At 44.0% G+C, this 18,543-nt stretch overlaps 1 protein-coding gene across 1 annotated transcript; it reads right to left on the reverse strand.

The window, feature by feature from the left end:
• Window positions 1-7,394: 7,394 nt before the first annotated feature.
• Window positions 7,395-16,598, reverse strand: LOC112408477 (uncharacterized). Its single transcript, XM_024758077.1, has 4 exons — window positions 16,423-16,598; window positions 15,958-16,294; window positions 7,853-7,857; window positions 7,395-7,747 (listed from the first exon to the last, which is right to left on the reverse strand). The coding sequence occupies exons 1-4, from the start codon at window positions 16,469-16,471 to the stop codon at window positions 7,395-7,397; spliced, it is 744 nt and encodes a 247-aa protein (XP_024613845.1). The 5' UTR covers window positions 16,472-16,598.
• Window positions 16,599-18,543: the final 1,945 nt, after the last annotated feature.

The raw sequence follows: 18,543 nt of genomic DNA on the forward strand, positions 1-18,543 counted from the left end.
TGGGGTGTGCTTTGCTGTTTTGTGGTCTCCAGATGGGGCTCCCCACGGAAGGGTTCTGTCGCTGGATATTTCACTGTAGCCGGGCTGTCTTTTCTGCTCTGGATCTAAGTCACAGGGAGCTCTGCCTGTAGCTGGGGTGTCACAGCATCTTCTTAGCTCCTCCAGCCACTCACATATTGCTTCTTCTCTGGGTCATGATGTCTTTCCTGCATTGAGGTGACTTTCCAGGTGTTGCTGAAGGTATTTCCCCCCTTGAACTTTTCTTGAGCTTTGTTGGAACCAAAGTATTCTTGGGGGTGTGGGGAGGAAGAGAGGGAAGGACACTGCCCCGTCCTCCTAATTGCTTCAGCCACAGCTAGAGCTTCGCAAAGCTGTATTTTGTCGAATTTTGCCGAATCATTATCATCTCCAGGCAAGAAGTGGGTCCTCATCCCAGCTCTTGGGCTGCCCTCAAACCTCAGAGATGGCTTTCTGCCCCCAACCCCTTTCATGATGGAGGTTCAGGTCCAGCACTCCCTATTCCATACAAATAAGGGAGATGCAGTTTGCTCTCACGACATTAACTCTGCTCTAAGGAGGAGTGTTCTTTCTTTTTATATTTCTGTGCCATTCCCTTTCGGAAAAGACTGTGGGAGCAAACTTGGCTCTATTTCAGTCCTAGGCAAGCCCTCCATATCCTAGCTATGGGTACAAGTGTTCAAGAAAAAAAATTAAGCAGTTTTAATTCTCAAGAACCTGCCTCAAGTAAATAACTTTGTATTATTCAGTTAACCTGTCATCCCAAATTGCATCTTTCGAAATCTTTCACAGTTTACCCACATCCACAAAGCTAAACTCACTGTTTATACTCCTGCCCATTGGGTTTTCCAAGGTTCCACGGTACTTCCAGTGTCATCGAGGTGGACAATTACAACTCGAAGATTTATAGTTTATCCCAAGTACTTTCCATATTAGATTAACCAAAGATTTAGGAGGCAGCTGCTTCTATATTCCTAACCCCCCATGAGCTAATTCACTCTCCTCAGACCCATGCTTCTCCCCGCGTCCCCGTCCTGTTGGCTGTGAGGCTGCTCTGGTCTTTTCTTTCTTTCTCAACATCAACCAAGACACTAAAGTGATGCTGTTGACCTGATTCCCTGATATCCTTGTACTAGGAGCCACTTCCTGTACCTTCCCCACCCTTCCTTCCTGGAACCTTCCCTCTGATCTCTCCTTCCCAAGGCCCCCACATGCAAGAGTCTGGGGAACTTCACTTCCCCAATGTGGACCAGGCTCCTGTGTCCCTAACAAAAGCACTGGGAAGAAAACAGAATCCTCTAGATGTCCAGGAGCTCTGAAATGTCCCCTCCATCTTTCACACTTCAGTGTAATGCCTTTCACTCTACACTGTCCATCCCTTTATGTCTTTCCCTGCGCCTAATTGCTCTCAGCCTCTCCTCTGAGGCATTACGCAGTGAATCTGCTGCATCTCTTAGCATCCTTCCTGGGGACAGTCTCTTGACAATAATAATTATGCCTGCCTCTACCCAATTAAGGAAACATTCCTTTAAAATCCCTGCAAGTAGAATACACTGGTCCCTTTAAATATATAACAATATTTTCCCTATGGGTGATCCTGAGCACAGATAACAGGCTACAGAATTTTCACCACCCTTCAAATCCTATTTTATTTCTGCTCAGGCCATTTTTGGTTCTGAGGAAGTCACTTTACCCTGTATATTTTTCTATACTATATGATTAACTTTTCAAAAACCTTGAGAGAAATAGCTGTATATTGAGTTTTCTTTTAATTGGTGATACAGTATTCAATTTTATCAAACCTCTCATCAGTGTCTGAAATGCGTTTATATTAAGGAATATGTTAGTGCCCTCTAGTGGAATAATACTGCAATAGGCAGAGTAATGGCTCTTTAAAGATGTTCAAGTCTTAATCCCTGCATTCTGTGACTGTTTAGATAGCAAAAGGGAGTTAAGGTGGTGCATGCAATTAAGGTTGCTAATCAGGTGGCCTTGAGCAGTAACTTAGACTATCCAGGTGGGCTCAATCGAATCACATGGGTCCTTAATAGCAGAGAACATTACCCAGCTATGTTTATAGGGAGACTTGAGTATGGAAGGGTCAGAGAGGCCGAATGCTACTGACTTTGAAACTAGAGGAAGGGAGCCATAATGTAAGGAGAGCCTTCAGAAGGGAACGGAGACTCGCCAACGTACTGATTTTAGCCAGGTGAGACCTGCATTGGACTTCTGACCTCCAGAATTATAAGGTAATACATTTGTGTTGCTTTAAGCCATTAAGTGTGTGGTAACTTGTTATAGAAGCAACAGAAAACAATCACCAACACTAAAAATTTGTGGCACAATGTGATAAAAAGAAAAGCATTTAAGATGGGAAAAGCAAGGAAACCATAAACAAAACAAAAAGACAACTTATGGACCGGGAGAAAATATTTGCAAATGATGCAACTGACAAGGGATTCGTTTCCAAAATATACAAACAGCACATACAATTCAGTATCAAAAAAAACCAACTCAATCAAAAAACGGGCAGAAGACCTAAATAGACATTTCTCCAAAGAAGACATACAGATTGCCAACAAACACACGAAAGGATGCTCAACATCACTAATCATTAGAGAAATGCAAACCAAAACTACAATGAGGTATCACCTCACACCAGTCAGAAAGACCATCATCAAAACTCTACAAATAATAAATGCTGGAGAGGGTGTGGAGAAAAGGGAACCCTCTTGCACTGTTGGTGGGAATGTAAATTGGTACAGACACTATGGAGAAAAGTATGATGGTTCCTTAAAAAACTAAAAATAGAGCTACCATATGATCCAGCAATCCCACTCCTGGGCATATATCCAGAGAAAACCATAATTCGAAAAACTACATGCACCTCAATGTTCATTGTAGCACTATTTACAATAGCCAGGACATGGAAGCAACCTAAATGTCCATCAACAGAGGAATGGATAAAGATGTGGTACATATATACAATGGAATATTACTCAGCCATAAAAAGGAATGAAATAATGCCATTTGCAGCAACATGAGTGGACCTTGAGATTATCATACTAAGTGAAATAAGTAGACAGAGAAAGACAAATATCATATGATATCACTTATATGTGGAATCCAAAAAAATGATACAAATGAACTTATTTAAAAAACAGAAACAGACTCACAGATAGAGAACAAACTTCTGGTTACCAAAGGGGAAAGGGAGGGGAAGGGATAAATTAAGAGTTTGGGATTAACAGATACATACTACTATATATAAAATAAACTATCAGGTCCTACTGTATAGCACAGGGAACTATAGTCAATATCTTGTAATAAACTAGAATGGAAGGGAATCTGAAAATATATATAACTGAATCACTTTTTTGTACACCTGAAATTAACACAACATTGTAAATCAACTATACTTCAATTAAAAGTCAAAGATGGGAAAAGCAGAGGAAAGGATGATAACCAGCAGGCAGGGCTCTGGGCGGTCTTGTGTGGGTGAGGGGAGCTCACGAGGGCAAGGTCCCTGCACACCTTGGGTCTGCTGTTTTTGTGCAGGAGATGTGGCTGCATTGATCAACTGCTGGTGCACAGGGACTCGGATGTCCGTGGAAGATTCAAGGACCAAGGGGAGATCATTCTTTTCTTCCTTCCTTTCTCACTCTCTTCCAGTCTCCATCTCCTTGTCCTTCTTTCCCTCTGGGTTCCTCAGTGTGTTTGTGTGGTCGCCTTACAGGGGAATGAAGCTGGAAAGTGGATGAACTTCTCGATATTCTCAGTAACAAGGAAAAATGCCAACCTCCTGCTATCTGCAGGGTGACTCCCTGTGTTACAACCCCCTTGCCTTCCTCTGCAGAGCACCCCCGTGGCTCTGTGCCACCTCCGTGGCACTGTGCTGGCCACCGACTGTCAGACCAAAGGAGGGAATTCTTCCCAGGAGAACAGTCCCCCCACTGGGGCTAGCAATGACTGCGGGGCTCCCAGCTGGAACGTTCTGACCCTAACCCTGTGGAGATGAGGTATTTGCAGAAATGGGGTATGTCAAGAGCAGAAACTGGTAGCATCTGCCTTTAAAAATGCATCATCTGGCTCAAACTCCCATCCTTAGCCCTTTGCCTCTTAGGCTACTTGCACAGTGGCTTTCTTCATCAGCCGCCTCCTTGCAGCTGCTTGGAAGTAGGGCTCTGTATTCGTTTTCTATTCCTGCTATAACAACTTATCCAAACTTAGGGGCTTCAAACAACACAGATGAACTATCTTACCATAGGTTAGAAGTTTGACACGGGTCTCATTAGGTTGAAATCAAAGCGTGCAGGGCTGTTGCCTTTCTGGGAGCTTTAGGGGAGAACTTCTCCGTTTTTTTTTTTAACTCCTAGAGCTCACTCACGTCCTTTGGCCCCCTTCCTCCATCTTCAGAGCCAGCAACAGTGGATAGAATCCTCACATCACGCTGACGCCAGCCGCTTTTAAGGAGGCATGAGTTTAACTGGGCCCACCTGGATAATCCAGGTGACTCTTTCTATCTTGAGGTCAACTGATTAGCAGATTTAGTTGCATCTACAAACCTAATTCTCTTTTTTCATGCAACGTATTCACGGGTTCCAAGGACTAGGACATGGACGTTGGTTGGGGGTGTCATTATTCTGCCTATCAGGGACCCTTAGCCAGATAAAGGAAGGTAAGGCCAGAAACTGGTTAAACTTAAGAAATATAATTTTTTCAGGAGAGTAGAGGAAGCAAGTGCAGGAACAAATCACTGTAGACATTGCTGAATTATTCATCCATTCTTTAAAGGACATATAATGAATAATGGTTACGTGTCAGATGCTGTTTTAGACTACGGGAATACAGACATGAACATAGAAGACACATTGATTATGTTTGATCATTCATTGAACTTGTATGTCATGCCCCAAGGAAGCTACTGGGGAAGGAATGAAGGAAAGACAAGTCTTTTTACCATAAAAATTTTATAGCTCAATACACAATGGAATATTACTCAGCCATAAAAAGAAACGAAATTGAGTTATTTGTAGGGAGGTGAATGGACCTAGAGTCTGTCATACAGAGTGAAGTAAGTCAGAAAGAGAAAAACAAATACCATATGCTAACACATATATATGGAATCTAAAAAAAAAAAAAGAAAAATGGTTCTGATGAACCTAGGACAGGAATAAAGACGTAGATATAGAGAATGGACTTGAGGACACGGGGAGGGGGAAGAGTAGGCTGGGATGAAGTGAGAGAGTGGCATGGACATATATACACTACCAAATGTAAAATAGATAGCTAGTGGGAAGCAGCCGCATAGCACAGGGAGATCAGCTCGGTGCTTTGTGTCCACCTAGAGCGGTGGGATAGGGAGGGTGGGAGGGAGATGCAAGAGGGAGGGGATATGGGGATGTATGTATATGTATATACATATATATACACATATATATCATGTCCAGGGTAAAGGAGGAAGAGAAATTTAGTATAATTCTGTTTTCAATCTTGTGCATGTAAATAACTCATACTTTCTTCTTCACCAAATCAGGAAACCAGAAGGGTAGCTTGAGAGGCAAAGATGACATGTGTTTAACCTGCAGGGTGAAGTGTTCAGTTCGTGTCCTGAATGGATTTAAGTTCAAATTAGGCATCAGGGTGGAGAGTACAGATCTAGGATTCATTAATTACCAGGTGGGATTCTTGTGCCCCCATCCCCATCTTGGAATAATGGATAGCAACTACCTTACAGAGATGAAAACAAGCAGGACCCTATGGGGCCTTCCCAGGATAGACCCCCTAACCCCTGCCCATGTCCTCTGCCTGCCTCTTGTTTATAGAAAAACTTAGCCTCCTAGGCCTTCTCCGAGTTCCAAAGAATAAATTTGGTCAGAGAAGTAAGAATATGCAGAAGCAACGGAAAAGAGTGAAACAAGACAAAATAATAATATTGATAGTTTAGCCATTAAACAATGTCAAGGATTTTAGTTCCTCCCAAAGGGCTATAGATAATCTTCTGAGCTGCTTTGAGCTGCTTTACAGAGACTGAAACTCCCTTCAGGGGGAAGAAATTATCTGTTTGCTGCCCACAAGCACGTAGACCCCAGACTGGTTGGAACCAGAAGGTTGATGGTGATGACTCCCAATTACCTCACCACCAACCAATCAGAAGGATGTCCATGAGCTGATGTGATGTCCACAACCCCCCTCCCTCATGCCGTCTTTAAAATTCTTTCCCTGAAAGCCATCGGGAGTTCAGGCCTTTAAGCACTAGCTACCTGGCCTCCTTGCTTGGCACCTGCAATAATTGCTGCACTTTCCTTCAACACAACCCGATGTCAGTATATCGACTTTAACTGCATGAGGGCAAGTGGACCCAAGTCTGGTTTGGTAACAGAGAGGGAAACAGAAGAGACTAATACTATTTTAAGAATTCTTCTCTCTCTTTAAGAAAGTACCTTTTTTCTCCTCCTCTTATTTTTTTTTATCGCTTTCTCCATCTACGGCAGCAGGTGGTAGGCCAGTTCTGCTTCACTCATTAATATTTGTTACCCTGACACGATCCCTGTCGTCTCATTGTGGAAGGGTAGGTCAATTCACAAGAAAGATCAGAACAGTGCCCGGATGGTCCCAAATTTCTTCTCCAGGAAATTTTCACAAATTTGCTGATAACAACAATATCACATTATATATCATCACATAAACTGGACCTTAGTATGTGTTGTTTTTCTGAGGCCTCACCTTGAAGGTGTTGGTTTTCTGACTCATTTGAATTTCAAAAGATTGTGCTTTCTCCCCCAATAATTAATCAACTGGTAATAAACTATTTCCATGTTAGGTTACTCAAAATTCATAAGGACAAGGCTAATTATATACTGCTTTCCCTCTGCAACGAATTTTATTCTCTGTGGAAAAGTTCTCTCAAACCTCACTGCATCCTTTGACTGCTGTTCTGTCTCTCTCTCTTTTTTTTTTTTTATCCCTTTTCTCAACTCAGGGACTAAAACAATTTTGTTCCTTATCCCAAAGAATTTTTTTTGTGTGTGTGGTACTCAGGCCTCTCACTGTTGTGGCCTCTCCCGTTGCGGAGCACAGGCTCCGGACGCGCAGGCTCAGCGGCCATGGCTCATGGGCCCAGCCGCTCCGCGGCATGTGGGATCTTCCCGGACTGGGGCACGAACCCGTGACCCCTGCATCGGCAGGCGGACTCTCAACCACTGTGCCACTAGGGAAGCCCCAGAAGCAAAGATTTTGATTACAATAGGAAGGGTGTTAGAGGGACAAGAATGGGAACAGGGAAGTGAAGAATAGTAAAGTTAGGGCAGGGCTTCAGGGCAGGCTTTTGAAAAAAACTTTTAGTTGGGGTCAGGAATCTTGAGGACAGCATCCCCTCACTCTTTGGTTTGCCCCTCTTTTTGTGCAGAGAGGAAGCAGCCTTGCAGCACTGTGGATTCACTGCTGGCACAGAAGTACACAGATGTCTGGTTGGTGCTGGCAGACTTCAGGGTCAGGGGGAAATATTCCAACTCATTTCGAGAGACACGATACCCCTCAGGGACATCTCCTTTCTCAGTGATGTTGGTATTCGTTGAGTAATAGATCAGCCGCAGTCCAAATCCTGGGTCTTGGCGATACCAGTACATTGAATAATGACTCTGTTTTTGTGAACACTGTAGAGTTAATTCCTTTCCTGTCTTCGAGACCTTGTGTCTTGGGAACTGTGTGACTACAGCATCCTTGAGGTCTGTGAGAGATAAAGCAGGGATCACATTAAGACAGGAGGAAACATTTTGTAGTTGGAGCCTGGGAAGCCAGGGACAGGGGTTCCTTACCTGTGCCCGGGACTCACCTACTCTGAGGAGAAAAAGGACAAAACAGCAGAGAAGCCTGTTGCTCATGGCAGCGTCAGATGAAGAACGCTGTCTGTTCCTGGGATTAATTTAATCTCTGAAACCAACAGGTTTCATCTACTTCCTGGCCAGAGACCACACCCTCCTACCCCACTGCTGCAGAAAGGAATGAAAAGCCTCTTAGACTTGATGGAATGTGATAGTTTCGTTTACCCAGGTCACATAATTGTTTATGCTGTTCTCTTGAAGCATTAGCATGGCCGTTGTTCCCCTGTATGAATTTTCTGATTTTTCTTATACAATATATCCGTTTAGACATGGTGGGTTTGCATCTTTTGAATTTTTACTAGGCTATTATGGTAAATTGAACAGTCTTCCATGGACCCCTGAGTGTTTTCTCAACACTTTTAGAACTCTTCCATTTTGCCCTTATGCCCAACCTCGAATTCCACTCCAGAAGCGCTCTAATCTCTTTAGCCAGCCTAATGTTATTCATTTACGTGAACGCTGAACAATCTCTACGTGCTTTCCATATAGTCCTATGTCCTCTCTTTTCCTTTAGGCTGATTCTTAAGGGAGTGAAAAAGTGTGGTGAAGGGAATGGAGCAACAAAATGTATACAAATTTAGGAAAATCTAGTAGGTGTTTAGAGAGGATTTTCATGTGGTGTAGTAACTCATCTTACCAGAGGTTCCACCAGTTAGAACTGGGTGTGGACAAATGCTGATGTAAGGACTTCCAGCAGCCATCTCCCTCTTGAGTGATCTAGTAACTGCTCTGAATAAAGGAGCACTTTGGGAACAAAAGCATTTTAGGGAAGTTGTGGGATGTCAGTCACCACAGATGAACTGAAGCTCAAATGTCATTGATGTGGCTTTCTGCTGTTTAACATTATTTCTAGGAAGTTTTTTTTTTTTTTTTAAATCTAGGTCTCCTGAGGATGTGGCAGTGAATTGCCGTGGATAAACTGCTAGCACAGAAGTGTGACGATGTCTCCAAGGCCAGGAAGAAACCCTCCGTCCTCTGGGAGACACTGCGCTCATCGGGGAAACATTTCCGGCGCTGCCAGCAGCCAGTGAACAGTGGATCAGATGTAGCCCCGATGTTGGGTCTTGGTCATACCAGAACATTCTGAAAGACATGCTTCTGGATTATGCTAACATCCAGGCGACCTGTGGGAGAAGGATGCAGAAGTTACAAGCAGTGTCCACCAGGAGGCCCAACATTTGGGCCATGAACAAAAACAAAAAACCCTGTGCTGGAGCCTAGAAATCCCAGAATCTGATTTTTCCTTGTGCTCCAAGGTCTCATCCATTTCCAAAAGACAAAAAGGCCATTCCCCACAGAAGCCTGACACTCACCGTGGGATGGGAGAAGGAATAGGTCTTCTTCCAACTGTAGACAGCGTATTGGCTGTTTGCCCGTGATGCCACTGTCTCTGCCCACACCCAGAGAGCTCCACATCTACAGAGATGGAATCTTTTCTTCCCTTCACAGAGCACCACCAGACATTGGACATTCCTGATCAATTCAGATTAGGAAAAACAATTGCTCTTTGGGGTTAATACATGCTTTTCCTTTGCGTTCTTTCTGACTCAGACTAATTTCTTCATCCATGACATTTCTTAATAACTACCATTGCCACGAGGTTAGTCGATAGCATGGAAGGTTCTAGAGAGAGACTGCCTGGATTTGAATACTGGTTCTGTCACTTACTGTCATCCTGAGCAAGTAAATGAACTGTTTGGGCCTCAATTTTACTATCTGTAATTTGCGCTAATAAAAGTATGTACCTTATAGTGTTGCTGTGGGGATTAAATAAGTTTACATGTTAAGTGGTTATAACAATGCCTAGTATACAGTGAAGTCACTTGAGGTTGGGGTATGGGATGGGAAAAATGAGCGGGCTACTCTCTGCTGGTTATAAAGAGAACCAATTCCAAATTGAAAGTCCCTCAGGGGGTTACTTCCTGTGCCCCTTTGTCACACCTTCTTTCTTTCCTCTCAATAGTACCATGAAGTTGATTCCTGCCACTATGATGGCCCACTCAGTGTCAGGGAGGGGACTCTCCCTGGAGAGTAGCTCCCTGTGGAGCCCAGGGATCACTGTGGAGTCCCCTGATGGAAGATTCTATCCCTGAACCTGTGGAGGTGTGACATTTACAGAAATGGGCCAATTCGGGAGTTATCTGTACTTCAAACTGGAGTCACCAGAATAACAGTATTGTTTTTATTTCCATGCCTCTTTTTCAGCCTTTTCCACAGCGGTCTCTTCATCAGCCTCCCATTTTAAGCTGCTTTGCAACAGGGCCTTTGTTTATCTGGGAAGGAGGATGAGACCTGAGACATGAGAGATTTTGAGCAAATAAATAATTTGGGTGGGTGAGTAGACGATAGTGGGGCACAAATTCAGGGTCAATTCCATAAAGCATATTTGAATCTTTCATTTATTTAGTGAATAAATACTTATTGAGGGGGCTTCCCTGGTGGCGCAGTGGTTGAGAGTCCGCCTGCCGATGCAGGGGACACGGGTTCGTGTCCCGGTCCGGGAAGATCCCACATGCCGCGGAGCGGCTGGGCCTGTGAGCCATGGCCGCTGAGCCTGCGCGTCCGGAGCCTGTGCTCCGCAACGGGAGAGGCCACAACAGTGAGAGGCCCGCGTACCACAAAAAAAAAAAAAAAAAAAAAAAAAATTATTGAACACTTACTATGTGCCAGACATACCACTAGATGTTAGGACATAAGCATGAACCAAAAAAAGGTCTCTGCTCCCATGGAGCTTATACTTTTGTATCCAATATATCTCGCACAGCCCAAGATCCTGGGGCTACAATGTAAAAGGATATGAAGTCCAGTCTCTCAAAGGCCATACTTGCCTATGAGGACTCAGACATGACCAAAATGACAAGCCACATGGCAATTACAAATGCTGGGGTTTCTTTAAATTGGTGTAGGAGCATAAAGGAAGGGAACAGCTTATCTTTCTGGGAAGAAAGGGAAGACTTCACAGAAGTGGTGTGGTTTTAAGTAAGATTTGTAGGAAAAGAAATAATTCTCGGGTAGGCAGAGTGACAACAGATGAAGACTTCTTGTGTCGGGACAGCGGTTAATGGAAGCATAGAAGTCAGCCCCACAGACGAGAAGAGCAGACCATGGCAGGTAGAGGAAGAGCATGTGCAAAGGCACAGGTAAGAAAGCTCCAGTTCAGTAATGCTGGAAGAACAGCAGGCATGAGGGGATTGAAGACGAGCTAGGGTTCCAGAGTCCAGATCCCGAAATACCTTTAAGCCAGGTTGAGAAATCTAAATTTTACCTTGAACGTGAAGGAGAAGCGTATGGAGAAATTGTGTGTGTGTAGAACGATCAGATCTGAGTATTATGCGTATCACTCTAGTGGCTATGAGGAAGAAAAGCTGAAAGAGGCCAAGAGACAGTGAAGAAGGGAAAGAAGGATTCTTCATCCTCCAGCGATCCTGTAGAAACACCCGACGATAGGAGATAGGTCTCCCTGATCTCAGTAAACTGAAATGCAGGAACCTCATCGATTTTTGTTATTGTTGAACTTTAGAGCAATATATTCCCGGTTAAGGGAGTTCTTGTCAACGGCTGAAGAGAGTCTTAAGAGGTACCATTTCTTGTATGGTCAGACATAAAGTGATTTTACATATCCTTGGCGAACAGCTTCTCCAGTCAGGTAACTATTATTTACGTCCCAGTTCTGGGGACAACAGGTGATTAAGGCACATCTAATTCCTTCTCTCAAGGGACTTGTAATCTAAAAGGGTACCCAGTTTAACTGCTGTAATAAGGAAAGAAGGGAGAAATAGGCTGAGTGTAACTGAACATATAATCTTAAACCTCCAACCTATGCTTTGAAATCTCAAAATTTGCTAAAAGGGGAAATTTAAGATCTTTAGTCCCAGACCATTATTCTTTCAAGCGGATCCAAAAGTTGGAATGAGTGTGTGTGTGTGTGTGTGTGTGTGTGTGTGTGTGTGTGCATGTTGGGGGTGGGGGGGAGCATGGTTATTTAATTATAATACTATATAAGATAAAATAAAGCTACAGATATAACTGTTAAGACTTGGAAGATAACTAGTATCAAAATAGGAATATGCCGTAAAACTTACAATTACTAGGGAGGACAAAAGGGATTAAAAAAAATAATTCTAGCAAAAGAAATAGGAACTGGGGTATAGTCTCAAGCTGAGGACGTCGGGGGATGTCTCTGCTATATGACAATAAGATTCAAACTCAAGCTCCCTATATCATCGATAGTGTGCTATGTTATTCATCTCTTCTACTGGAAGTACAGTAAATATTAGGACTGGATGTTTGCACAGTGAAAGTTATGTTTCCTTGAAAGAGTCCAAATAGGAAAAATGATTTACCATTCACATATTTTAGATGAGGATACTTCATATCTTTCCTCAGTGCCAGATCTTAGAATACTGCCTGGAAACCTGAAGTGATGTATGGTTTACAAGATCTATAAAGGCTGACAAGAACCTTGCTCCTGGGTCTTTCTTCATGGTGATGGGTGTTTGGTTGTTTCCACCAGCCCTCCAAACTGGCCCTTCGAAGCAAGGAGAAAAGAGTTCTAGGTTCTCATACTCCTGCTATCCCCTCAACATTTCTTTATTTCCGACACATTCTAGGTCTTTGGCCTCTCTGATGTCCCTGTAGACTCCTCTCTTAGCATTTTTTGGAATTAAGCACCATTTCATGGTTTTAAATTATTCTTGCTTGCCCTGGTAGTATCAGGGCTGAATACATCCCCCCAAACCTTAGTTCTTCTCTTTAAGCATCCTTCTTCCTGCACTGGGTAGGGGGATCTCAGCAGTGACTGGATGTAAACTCTATATCTCACAGTAGAAGTGATTAAAGAAAGAGGGAAGAATGACAGGGGTAGAAGCTGTGTTGGGAGTAGATATGAGAGAGGTTCAGGTCCTACTCAAATGAAGGGGTGCTTGAAGGCAGAGATAAACCATCTACCCCTTGTTTGCCAGTTCAAGAATAACTCATGCATGGCCCACCTTTCTGATATAGCTAGGAAAGTCTCTAGAGCGGCTGCTGAGAATTTCTACATGTCAACATTTGAGGATACAGGAATCATCAGAGATAATTGTTACGTACATCTCTATACATTTTTTGTCCAGCAAAAGCAGCCTCTCTCATTTTCCAGTCTTCTTATATAATTCTGCTTAAAAGGACTTATAGGTCAAGGGGTGTAGAGGACTTAAATACACATGCACTGGAACTCAGAAAACATGTTACTTGGAAGAAAATCCTGAAGAGCTACTTGAGACATATTTGAGTCTATTTTCCTTTCCTCTCTTCCTCCCTCCATCCCGTCCTCCCCCCCCCCTTTTTTTTGTGGTACGCGGGCCTCTCACTGTTGTGGCCTCTCCCATCGCAGAGCACAGGCTCCGGACGCGCAGGCTCAGCGGCCATGGCTCACAGGCGCAGCCACTCCGCGGCATGTGGGATCTTCCCGGACCGGGGCACGAACCCGCGTCCCCTGCATCGACAGGCGGACTCTCAACCACTGCGCCACAGGGAAGCCCCCGTCTCCCTTTCTTCTATCTTTTCTTCACTAAGTGAAAAATTGTACTCAGTCTAGGGATATATAATTGGAGGGACATCACTCTCAAATGAAAGAATACGGAATCTTGGGAAGAATGAGAAAGAATTATGAAAGAATACACTAACTATAGTAGTTTTGGAATGAATAGGAGCTGAGTCTTCTCTGTCTGTAGGAGTCAGAAGAGCCTTTAAGCTAACCTCTGAGCTCAGAATGAAGGGATGCTCAAGAGTGAGCCAGGCGGTCAAGTAGTGGTCACCCATTTCAGGTAGAGGAGAGAGCGCTGGCGAAGGTACAGCTGTGCAGTTTGGCTTGGTCCGTTCAGGGAAATACAAACCGTTCAGTAGAGCTAGATCCTAAAGTGCTCGAGTGGCTTTGGAAGACCTGGATATATTTCTGGACAGAGACGTGTTTGTGAAGGGCTTTGCGTGCCAGGCTCAATCAGGCTGGTAGGAATGTCCAGGTCAGAAGAAAGCAGATGCGGTAAGAGGCTGGTGGAGCAGTGAGAAGGGTGTTGCCTTTCTTCTAGGTAACAGGTAATGAGGGCCTGCGTGAAATAGAAGCGACGAGGAAGGAAAGGAGCAGCTCAATCAGACAAACTTGTATATCAGAGACTGTGTCTCTCCCTTTAGGCATGAAGGACGTTTCCCCCCATTGCTAGGAGTGCCGCTGGCTGACGGCCCTCCTTGTGAATTGTCTTGGCTAAAGAGGCACCTCTTCCCCCAAGGGCATATGCCCTTTCTCAGGGCCACCACGTCCAATGACACGGCTGCAGTAAAGTCGGCATAAGACCTGGCCCCCTCACCTCAACTTCGGATGATTGTAAGGGCCACCCCAGCTTCCCAGCTCCCTGTGGACTCAGCTTAGGCCTTTGTCGAGGCTGCAAGACAGACCCACGTCCCCTCTTTCTCTTCCAGCTTCCTTCTTTTCCCTTATATCCATGTGGATCCTAAGGGCACTTTCTAATAACCTTTCTGTACAGTAACGTCCCCTGCACAGACCATTTACCAGAAAAGCAGACCTATGACAATATGCAATATACAAGTAATAGATTTATAAATGGATTTCGCGTGAGGACTAATGGAGAAGAGGAACCTACAACCGTCATTCAGGTCACTGAGATGGAAACACAGTATACGGGCCAGAACGGATGCAAGGGCAATAAATCCGGCAATAAATCCAGCAATAAATCACTTGAGTTTGAATTGTGGAGCATCGAGCTGGAAGTGTCCAGTAGAAGCCTGAATTTAGCAGTTAGAACGGATGAAAGAAATTGTCATAATCCTGGATGGGAAGGTTAAGGAAGAATATTTATACTGAGGAAAAAAAGGAGGCAGAAGAAAAGTCTAGGGAAATCTACTAAAAATGTCTAGTAGACAAGTCAATGGAACAGTTAGAAGCTCGTGAGGGAAGAATTATTGTTACAGACGAGACTGCTGATAAAGTGTGCACAGAAAGGCTGGCCACAAAGCTCCATAGAAAATGGATTTTTTAAAGGGATAGCAGATGAGATAGAACTCATAAAGGAGACAGGGAAAAAAGAAGTATGACTTTTTTCCAATTAGAACAGGTAGAAAATGAAAGAAATTGGGTTCTTCGTATCTGAACTGTCACCAGGTCCTGTGGATTCTTCTGTGGAAATTATCGAGGTTTATGAGTTAAGAAGACACAGCACATGAGGAAGGCTTCAACCTGATTCTCAGGCAGACTTTTGCACCACGCTTGCAGCCCTCGATTAAGTATTTTTGTGTCTAGAGTTCACTGGCTCCTAGGGGGATCCTCCCTGCAGGGCAGTCAGTGTTATTTCCCAACGCCTTGAGAGAAAAGGGAATCTCCAAGCTCCTAGCTTTGGTTCTATGCTGGACAGCAGGCAAATGTTTTGGAATTCAGTATATCCTGTTCCTGCAGGTTGATCTCGGTAGAGATCCAAGTGTCGGGCTGTAGATGTAAGATAACTTTTATAGATCACAGCCCCTCGTACTTGAATTTCACCTTCTGAGTCAGATTTAATGGTGATTAAATTTACTTAGAATGAAGTTTTAGAAAACAAGGTAGTTTGTTTTTGGCATAAAGGCAACCAGCTACAGAGCTAAACAGTAGAACTTGGAAGGACTGGGACGGGAGGGGGCTGGCAGGATAAAGGTGACATCAGCAGGAACAGAATGGATGGGGATGCTGCAAGGCGGGTGGAGACAGAGGCCAAAGGACCATTAAAACCACACTGTGGATGCGCTAATAAGAAATGCTTTTATTGCAAATCGTGATGGTGTTCCCAAATGCTCAGGTTCATTCTCCTGGGAGGACAATATCGGGCTAGCCCCACTAGAATAGATAAAGAGGGTCAGTAGGCAGGGGAGGTAGGTTCAGTCTAGCTTGTGGTTTCGGAGTCATCCCATGGCCTGGGGACACTGACCCAAGGTGGCCCTAAGTTCAGACTGAGGCTCACACAGCATAGAACGACCTCTAAGGATCCCACAACCCACATCTAGGAAGACTCTGTGCCCTTATGAGCAAAGGTACCCGTCTTTCTGTGTAGAGAGCAGGTGGCCAGGGAGCACTGTGCAACTACTGCTGGCACAGAAGTAAAGGGCTGTCTGGTTGCGGGTGGCGGGCTCTAGGAAGAGGGAGAACTTCGCCTGCTCCTTACGAGAGACTCTGTACCCATCGGAGACATCTCCTTTGTTAATGTCATTGACACCGTGGGAGTAGTAGATCAGCCGGAGCCCCAGTCCTGGGTCTTGTCGATACCAGTACATAGACCCATGACCCTTAGTCTGAGAACATTCCAGTACAGTGCTCTTTCCTGTGTTTGCCATCCTATTCCTTGGAGTCTGGGTAATACCAACATCCATGGAGCCTGTGAGGAAACAAGACAAAAACTGGAGACAGAACCTAGGAAGGGTCCTTGCCACAGTCTGCAGGGAGAAGCTTTGGCCACGACCTGGAAAATTGAAGGCAGGGATTCCCCATGTTTCCTAAACTCACCTGTTCCCAGGAGACAAAAGACCACACAGCAGAGGAGCATGGAGCCCATGGTGACGAGAGGCAGGAAGAAGATGGTCTTAGCTTTGAGTGTTGGGGGAACAGGACACGGAAATAGGAAATTGCAAGGATTCAGTCAGTGATGTCATTGTCCCTCCCAACTCAGTGGGTTTTGGAGAAAGATGCAGCCACACCCCTTCCCACCACATCCCCCAAGGGTCTAACCTGCTTCACTCCCTTACTCCTTAGGCGGGTGGTGCTTTAGCTTAGCGTATATCCATCAGCAGATGCTGAAACCCTTACTCCCTCCTCTTTTCCTGCTGCTTCTCTGCCATCTATCAGAGAGAAGTCTCTCTCCCTCTTCTCAGACCTTATCTACTTCAGTCATTCAAGGAAGCATCATCCTCCCCATTGGCTAGGCCACAGAGAAGATTCAGAACCCTCTCAAATGAAAGGAGTCTAGTCTCATTGGAAGGTTGTGACACTGTCACGTGTCTATTTTTTCTGCACTTATTTATTTATTTTTCTAACTCAGGTCTAGATAAGCTATGCAATTTGAACATATGCACTGCAAAATTTGACATTTTTTTTAAAAGAAGGGCAACACTATAACTTTGTTCCAAATTGACACTGTTCTTTAATGGTTGCTGCCTTTTTGGTCAATGTTTTCAAGATGCAGATCTTTACTGAAAGCATTGGCTCACTGCAGGAAGATATTCATTTAATGTGTGTATGGATTTCAAAGAAATATTAACACCTTCACTCATATCTTGAATTAACTGTAAGTGGTTCCTTAAAGACAGGTAATTTCAGCATAACATAAATTTTTCCTGATTTTAGGAGGAAAGTGTTCAGTATTTCAAGGCAACAAATTACAAATAATAACACAGTTAAACAACAACGGCATGAAACCCTTTGTGATGTAATAAGCAAACATTGTTTGCCACTTGTGCTTGTCCTGGCTCCACCCCAATCAATCCTGCTACACCTCACATTGGGAAAACCTTTTTAAAAATATTTTTCCTTTTGATTATGAAAATTTGTAACATACTCCAAGTAGATGTAATCGTATAATGAGCTTCCATGTTCCCACATTACCTGGCTTCAGTAATTACCAACTCATGGCCTCTCTCGTTTATCCCCACTTGGCTTCTCTCTCTCCTGTGTTATTTTGCAGAGTTCCTGATTTATTTAGGAGCACCCAAGCGCATTTTCAGCCAGTGCATCCTTCCATATGATACAGTCCAGTGTTCTCTCCCTTCTCTCTCTTTCTGGTAGAGGTCTCCATTAATCATACCAATAGAACGGTGAATTTATTCCAGTAAATTGCTTATCCTGGGGTTCAATGAACACAAACAGGGTAATTAAAATAAAGATCATCATTTTGGGTTTGTCCTTAATGGTAAAATATAATGGCACTAATTTGCAATTCTTGAATGTACCATTTTGCTGCCCCCTGCTGTAGGCAACGATTTGAACAGAAGGGATATTTGAGAGCTGAATATAACCTATTATTGCGGGGGGTCACAACAGTTGAGAGAACAGAGGACTCAGGTCCAGTGGAGTCCTACAGGAGCAGTTTGGAGATGCACGGCAAGGAGAGAAGAAGCAGAAATCATCTGGGAGCAGAATCTATGCCTGAGGAGGAATGAGAGACTATTATCAGAGGAATGAATGGAAGAGACACCTGTTGGATGGGAATGGAGTTGAAAAAGACACTTATTTCTGGGCAACCAAGAGGGTCCTTGATGGCATGGACCAATATTCCCCCTACTCTGGGTAGCTCGTATGGCTCTCAAGTCTTATTTATAACCCACTTTTCCTCTGACTTATCTTCAGACCTCTCAGAGCACAGACCTCTCATTCTCACCCACACGCCGAGCTCTTTGCCAACTGTGTGCTGTGTATTCATGGATGTGATCCTTGGGACGCTGAAAACGCTCTTATTTGTGAACTACTGATCTGTATAACAAACATCCTCTGGCACAAAGGATGCCAAAGGAGAAACGACTTTTTACTACTGGTTACTGCTTTCTGTGTCATAAGAAATTTTTGCCTCCCTTCAACTCACAAAGGTGTTTTCCTCTAGAAGATTTGTAGTTTAGCCTTTACACTTAGGCCTAT

This window comes from Neophocaena asiaeorientalis, unplaced genomic scaffold (genome assembly GCF_003031525.2).
Source record: "Neophocaena asiaeorientalis asiaeorientalis breed wild unplaced genomic scaffold, Neophocaena_asiaeorientalis_V1.1 scaffold206, whole genome shotgun sequence".
Taxonomy (NCBI): Eukaryota; Metazoa; Chordata; class Mammalia; order Artiodactyla; family Phocoenidae; genus Neophocaena; species Neophocaena asiaeorientalis.